Source organism: Coffea eugenioides, chromosome 10 (assembly GCF_003713205.1).
Source record: "Coffea eugenioides isolate CCC68of chromosome 10, Ceug_1.0, whole genome shotgun sequence".
Taxonomy (NCBI): Eukaryota; Viridiplantae; Streptophyta; class Magnoliopsida; order Gentianales; family Rubiaceae; genus Coffea; species Coffea eugenioides.
In genome coordinates this window covers 3,503,209-3,510,875 of record NC_040044.1, presented here as the reverse complement: position 1 = coordinate 3,510,875, position 7,667 = coordinate 3,503,209, and the positions used below count along the sequence as shown (strand labels likewise).

The 7,667-nt window shown below is 35.3% G+C and overlaps 1 protein-coding gene across 2 annotated transcripts; it reads right to left on the bottom strand.

Annotated features, from left to right (window-relative positions):
• Positions 1-900: 900 nt before the first annotated feature.
• Positions 901-3,759, bottom strand: LOC113748994. 2 transcript variants are annotated; one of them, XM_027292611.1, is made up of 6 exons: positions 3,309-3,759; positions 2,572-2,772; positions 2,210-2,450; positions 1,562-1,674; positions 1,411-1,475; positions 901-1,300 (listed from the first exon to the last, which is right to left on the bottom strand). In XM_027292611.1, the coding sequence occupies exons 1-6, from the start codon at positions 3,432-3,434 to the stop codon at positions 1,273-1,275; spliced, it is 774 nt and encodes a 257-aa protein (XP_027148412.1). In that variant the 5' UTR covers positions 3,435-3,759; the 3' UTR covers positions 901-1,272. The 2 variants fall into 2 exon arrangements, with proteins under 2 accessions (XP_027148412.1, XP_027148413.1); XM_027292612.1 differs by lacking the exon at positions 1,411-1,475 and having other exon boundaries at positions 3,309-3,758.
• Between the last annotated feature and the right edge of the window lie 3,908 nt (positions 3,760-7,667).

The window sequence follows — 7,667 nt, the reverse complement described above, 5'->3', positions numbered from 1 at the left end:
GAGCATGGCTTTTAAAGTGATCACTAGCTATGTTTTTCTAGTCAAGATACTTGTAGCTAAAATAGGCATTAGTGTTCTCTACTTGTTATTAGTTTGATATTAATTGTTTTATTAGGAATACGATAGGAAGTTGCAGAACAAGTCAGATTTTAGTAGGTGACCTTACTGCTACTAAGTCTTTGATAGAGGTTGCTACTCCACTATCATTTCCTTGTACAGGTTCTTCACATAGTGAATTTTAAGAAAATCGGTTAGACTCCTATTCGACCATTTTGTACCAATGCATGTAGCAACAATACAAAAATGAGCATGTTTTTTTTATACACTTTTAGCATACAATTTTGTCTACACTAACAAGTTTAGATCAATGCTACATAACATGAATTTAATTTTGAAATTTAAATCATATATATGTGGTGACATACATCCATAGATAGATGTTAACGTAAAAAAAAAAAAATTATTACACTGTCAGAATCCTACAAATATTATTTGGAGTTAATATTTGGATAGAGTGTTATTTGGAATAATTACTGTAGCATTTTTTTGTGATGTGATGTATGTGAGATAAAAAATTGGTTGAAAATATAAAAAGGTGAGTTGGAAAATGTATTTATGATGCAAGCAAAATATTACGTATTTGGAATAATAATGGTATCCAAACAAACCCAATTGGGAGTGTTTGGATAGAATATTATTTGAAATAATTACTGTAACACTTTTTATGATGTGATGTATGTGAAATAAAAAGATAGTTGGGAATATAAAAGAAGGTGGGTTGGAAAATGTATTTATAATGCAAGCGAAATATTATTTAGAATAATTTCACTGTCAAGTTTTATAGAAAGTTGGCGATATACCTGCGCTCTTAATTATCTCTATACAAAAGGCACTCTCAACTAAAACAGAGAACATCACAAAGCCTGAAGAGATATTTGACAAAAATCTGTACAATATTTCTTCTTCTGATTTTACAAAGACAAAAGGCAAGCATAATACACTAAAACGTCAAAGCAGCTGAATGAAATTAATCAAACAATAAATAAATGAAGTTATGTCAGACATCATAGCACCATAAAATTGTAGTTCATGATTCTATGCAAAGACGGGCTTAAATCTTATGGAGAGTCTTCAGGGGCTTGTTTTGATTTGTGGCAGTGTCAGAATGATCCATGGCCCTTGCATCTCCTTAACGTCCCTCTACTCTAGTCCTTTATGTAGAACTCAGGCTAAGCCTCATGCCATTCTGGTTTGACAATCTTCCTTCTCTCCTCAGCACTGGGTTTGAGGAGGTTTACATCTGTAGTCAAACTACTAATTAGAATCAACTGAAAAATACGAGTTGTAAATTACAATCACAAAAATGTCAATTCTCGTAGTTGATTGTGCGTTCTCTATCCAAGTCCCTACTCTTTTTGGGAACTATGAACCTTGGAATGATCATCTATAAGAGATAACTTTCCATGAGGTACGACCTGCACAATGAATTTATAGACCTTTATAGTTGTCAGAAAATCTGATTTTTTATTTTCATCTTGCAAGACTTTAGTATGGGATGTACTTGATCATTGGATGAAGCAGTGGCTGCTGACTTTTTTCTGCATTTTTGGCGGCGTTTTCTGCTTTTCTTCTCTTCTTCAGAATCCTCGTCAGCAAAGTTTTGATCAGTCATCTCTGAAAACAACACACAATCACAGACTGTCTAAGTTGGCAGATATAGTTGAAACAAGCAACTACAATTCGTCCTTTGGTTATCAAGTGGATAAACAAATCTCATACCAAATTACCAATAGCATCTCTCTCTCTTTTTTTTTTTTTTATTACATAATCATTCTTAAACCACATATCTCTAATTTGAAGCTCAAGGAGCACATCTCCAAGAAGTCTGACACTTCTGAAGTCAACTTCCATATTTTCTTGAAGCCTGTTGAAAGTAGCAAGATATCTTTTTAATTTTGAATAAATATAGCAATTTTGGCATTCAACTTTCCACCTCCAAAAATGGTTTCTGATATAGTGAAGTTAAACTTCTGTTTTTGACACATTAACCTTGACCGTGCCAGTTAGCAAACAAAATGGAATCAGTCTCTAATAACAAAAGAGGATGTAAACTCTATTCAATGTAAACAAAATAGCAGCAGTGTAGCAGCACTCACTGTGAAGGAGTTAGAGCTTTTGTAAACTGGACCAAACTAAGATGATAATATACCTGTATTGCTGCCCATAGAATCTTGGCAGCCAAACGGAAACGCAGTTGGATTGGCAGTAGTAGATACAGGAGCTTGTCCTTGGAAGGTTCTGGTCTGGTGCCTGCACGAGGACCTGTAATGTTGAATCCAGGGATTTGCCAAAACAGGGTCAGATTTCTGTGCTTGCTTTGGTCGTGCCATTTCTCTCCTGTAATTGCTGAAATTGACTCTTGCCCAAGAGCCATCTTTGAAAACCTTGAACTAATTTTTAAGACCAAAAAAAAAAAAAAAAGCAATGTCAATGATCACATTTCAAAGAATAACGTAGATATTCCGAACTGCTAATGCAGCTAGCAATCATTAACGAGTTATTTGATCAAACCTGGCCAGAAGGAGTAGCAACACCATCATTCATTTGCCCCCAGTTTTTAGGTTCTGACAAGGATTCTTGTTGGGAGAAACCACCCAATGTATCCAACGAATCATACAACTGGTTAACAAATGAGGCCTCCATCGAATTAAGATACGAGCTGTGTTTCTCGTCTGTCCACTGTGTGGATTCTGATTCTGTTTCTTGAGATTCCTGAATGCAATAAACTGAATCAGAACAAAATAGGAATTTAAACTAAAGGCTCATCAGCTCCAATCCGTTCAAAAATTAATTTCTTGTTTCTTGTCTCTTTAATTCATAATCTTTATTCTGCTGATCGAAGAAGTCACTTAGACTAGTAACCCCAAAAACAAGGTAGAAGTAGAGAAACTCCACCGCCTTTTGAAACCTCCCAAAATAGATTCTTTTACCTATGAGCGTATGACAAATTAGATACCACCAGCTTGATTTTGGATCACCAAACAGATAGAATCCTTCAACTGACAACTAAATCTTGAAAAATAATTACAGATGACAAAGGAATTAAGGAAAAAAGGCAATAGCAGCTAAAGTGTGTAAAAATCCATGGAAAAGCACCCCAAAAAAAAAATTGTTCAAGAAATGAGCTGAATAAACTAGACCCAACTATCCCTCATGCCCAAGATACCAGAAAGGAAGCTACATACTTCTCCAGAAATTATACCTGAAAACTCAAGTACAAAAAAAAAAAAGGAAGAAGAGGTAAATACCAGCAAAGTTGCGGTTGTATCATCAGAATTCGAGGGATGTTTTTCTTTTTCAACGCTCAGCTCCGACAATAGCGACCCCGTTCGGTCCATTTCTGGCCTTGATGAAGAACCATTTAAGCTTTGCATGTTCCTATAGATATCTTTCTGGAATCCGCACCCAAAATTAGGAAAACAAAAGAGACAAATCCCCAGAATTGTTCACTCGTAGCACCAGACTTAGAAAACGAAAAAGGAAAAAAAAATCATGTAAAAGAAGGCGTTCTCTGGATTAGGTTGGTTTCTGGAACGATTTACTATATATTCACTGGTATCATGAACAAACCAATGGGTCGGTTTTTGTTGATGGAAAGAAAGAGGAATTTGGGACCCAAAAAGAGTAGCCCAGTTGTCGCACTTTTACACTTGTCCAGCCGAAGTTGATGTCCACGTCAGCCGCGAATTCGGGGAATGAGTGAGTAGCCAGGAAGCCAGGCAGGGGAGGAGGATGGAAAATTGGAAAAAGGAAGGACAAGGGTCAGATGCAAGATATTTTTCTTTCTCGTACGGCTAAATTCACTGTTCCACCCCAAAAAATATCTAGACTCTCAGCTCACAAATATCTTGGGTCACCAGCAGGAGGATTGACTGCGCAGCAGCACAACATTTGAACCGTCGCCGTCCCGGATTAATTTTAATTTTGTCAGCACGACCTAATCGTACAATTCTTGACAAGTAATCTTGTACCGAGAACTTAAATGTTCGACAAAATATTTTTTTCCCCTTGAAGGAATTGTTCGACAATTAACATGTCTGGTTTTCGAGGATGTCTTGGGCTCTAATAATAACTTGAGCCAAATGGGGGTCAATATGATCGTATTAGCACTCTCAGAAATCCTATGGCTTGTATATTAACCAAGCTGACTAGTATGCCCGAAACACTTGTGAAGCCACCCTTCGTTTATCCTACTCTTCAAATTGGCTCCGTCCGGGTCATGTATTTTTAGGGGTATGTTTGGTATTTTCAAAAATATTGTGTTTGGATAGAGTATTATTTAAAATAATTATTGTAACGCTTTTTGTAATGAAATGTATGTGAGATAAAAAGGTAGTTAGAAATATAAAAAGGTGAGTTAGAAAATGTGTTTATAATACATACAAAATATTATATGAAATAGTTCAGTATCCAAACACTCTAATTGTAGCAATGCGTCTAGAAAAAAACTTATACTATAAATGGTTAGATGTTTTTGGGGCGTTCTTGAGAATGTATTTAAGGCATTTTTAAGATTTAAAATTTTAGTGAGGTATTTTTAAAAATTTTTTTTTTAAAAAAAACTTCACCACCCATCACCCTCTCCTCTCCTCCCTCTTCCGCAGCACCATCACCACCGCCCTCCCCTTCTCTCTGCTCTCTTCTCCTTCTTGTTCCCCCTCCTTCCTTCTTCCTCTTCCTTTTCCTCTCCTCCGCAACCCCCTCCCTCTTTCTCTCTCTAGTTCACGTCGAAATCTAGTCACCCTAAGCACAACCAAAATGGGGGAGAAAGAAGAAAAGGAAGGAGGGGAGGGATGGAGAGAAAGAGGGAGGGAGGGAAGGGAGAGAAAGGGAAAAGAGAGAGATGGCGGTGGCGGTGGCGATGGAGGAGGGGAGGGGTGGTGGTGGGTGAAAAAGGATAGAGGCGATAGAGTTTTATTTATTTACTTATTTATTTTGTTAGTTGTATTTGAAATTTGTATGAATTAGGTGTTTTTTAAAATGCTTTTCGAAGTGTGTTATTGTAGTATCACATTTAAAAAACTTGTTTGTGAAAAAATGATCAATCTATACGGACATGTTCTGTCATGAATATATAGCACTAGCCCAACTAGTGTTGTTAGACTCGAGCTGGATCGGCCGATTCAATCATGAACCAGCCTTCTTCTCGAGTTGGTTTTGTAGCATAAAACTGTTTTGGTCAAAACCCAATCAAAACTGTCAAACGAGCCAAACCAATGACCTGATTCGACTGGTTGACCCACTTCTCAAACTTTTTTTTCTTATTTTCTCCAAATATAATTTGAGTTACCTAAATTGTAAAATTTTCATTTATTAATAGGAATAAAAAATTGCCACCCATTTAGTTTAAATATCAAAATCACTCGTTTTTCTAAATGATATCTAAATAAATAAATTTTCATTTCTATCATTTTATCAATTTAGTATCAATGATTCCAATTTGCATTAATTTTTCTTAATTTAGTTTTTCAAGTAGTTTTGCAAAATTGACATATTTTAGTCATGAATTTACATTTTATACATAATTTTTGGGTGTATATTTGATTGCAAGTCTAATATTTTTGAACTATTTTGTATGGTTAGTTAAATATAACCAAGAACTTAATTTTAATATTTTTGAAACTTATAAAAATATAAAATAATTATGAAATCAATTTGACGTCAGTGGATTTTTGAGAACGGTCTGATTGATCCGACCAATTGATCCCTAACCCAATAATTTTGTCAAGAACATTGAGCCCAACCCTTATACCAAAACAAAACTACAGTAAAACTCACTAATTTGCCTATTTCAAGGAAAGGGGAATAGACTATGCAACCGTAGGTTGGAATCTTGGATTGCCAAGATTTTCAAAGTTTTAAGATCGGTGTGCTTTGGCAAAGATGACTAACAGCAGTGATCAGTGGTTAGTGGTTACAGAAACAAAAAGAGACGCACAGAGAGAGATTGTAGAGTGGATGGTGCTATAATCTTAATAATAGTTCAAGAGTATATTTATTAGTTTAGTCAAATATAAAAGAGTGGTGGAGTACAAGAGATTTACTTATCAAAGATGCACTTCAAATTTATGAATGGATTTTACAATTCACACCTAAAATTTGTACAAAGGTTATGATTGTAGATATTATCAATTCTTTTGCTATAGGATTGGAGAAAATAGTGATAATATTAGAAGCCTCTCTTGTGATTTTTACTAATAGCATTTAACACTCTTGAAGTTTTAAAAATATCACTTACCCCTCCTGATAATTGCAAAATGACTATAGAGACCCTTGCCTTCATACATACATATCAAATAAATGAAGCTCAAAAACTTAAAGAAGAAGAAATATAAGTCACTCTCTTCTCTTACCCTTTTCTCTAACATTCTATCTTGTCCATTTGTTTGAATGACTACTTCTTTTTTCTTTTTGTAACTTATTGTAAACTGAATTTTGTTTATCTTCTTCTTTTAAGTGATTGTGGTAAAATGAAGTACGATTTCTTTAATTATTTTGATTTGATTTTTATAGCAATTTAGTACAACTTCAAGACTTGGGTCATGGATTGATAAGAGATTAAAAGAAATAGGGTTCATACTTTTGATCATATAAAGTTGAACCGGTGCTAATGTATTTTTTTACAAGTATCTTTTCTGTTTTTCAAATTTATACTTTTAGCAGTTATGACTTTGCGACGTGGTAGCAGTATTTAAGATTATTTTTAGGTGGTAGTTTTTAATGGAGTGAAAAAAAAAAGTGGTTTCAAAGTATTATTGTTTAGCACAAAGAGCAAAAGGGAAGTTTAGAAATTTTAATGATTTTATTATACGAATAACAATAAGGGAAGTAATTGATATTTTTAAAATCACAGAGGTACTAAGTGATATTAAAACAAACCTCAGAGGAGGTTTCCAATATTATCCCTAATAATAAATACTACTCATCGATTAACCGTCAGATGCAGTGTCTTTTTCTTTAAGTCTGTGCTACGTACCATACCAGCTTACCACCAGGCATGGTATGGGAGCGGTGAGCATCATCATGCATCATGTTAGGTTGATGCCATGAGGGCTGCAGTTGCACCCAACCGCATTTGAACTGTTACTGAGGAATGCTTATTTATTACCAAGTTGAGAAATTATTAAAGAAGTTGATTACGTCTACGCATTGGTGGGGTTGGGAGTTGGGACTGGGGCATGAAAATGAGGACATGATTACGAATATGAACCCCTCTTTTCCTTTGGAATGGAATGGAATAATCCTGCCTTGACTCTGCCTTGCTGCCTTTGCGGCTAGTGGTGTACATCATCTATCTATGACGTGAAGTTTTCTCTAGAAAGAAAAGGAAAATCTTCCCTCTTTCACCTTTCAAGCACACACTCGATAAATATCGGTGAGCGTATCTCATCCCTTTGATGTATGAAGGACTATGAACGGCTAAAATATCTATCCCATTATCATAACTCCCCATCACCTGTTCAGCTTTTTCTCGAGGGTGCAAAGACAATAATCCATCTCAGATGTAATCTAGCCCAGGCTGAGCTTTTATATTCTCCGTTTCTGTTCTTGATTTTCAGGGTTACGCTTCAGATTCTGGGTACTGTTACCGCCTTCCAATATAATCT

Coding starts and splice junctions, on each gene's coding strand:
- LOC113748994 (XM_027292611.1), bottom strand. CDS start 3,434: ATGCAAAGCTTAAATGGTTCTTCATCAAGGCCAGAAATGGACCGAACG. Junction 1,675..2,209: donor TTCTATGGGCAGCAATACAG/GTATATTATCAT, acceptor TGTTGTTTTCAG/AGATGACTGATCAAAACTTT. Junction 1,301..1,410: donor GTTCATAGTTCCCAAAAAGA/GTAGGGACTTGG, acceptor GTTTGACTACAG/ATGTAAACCTCCTCAAACCC.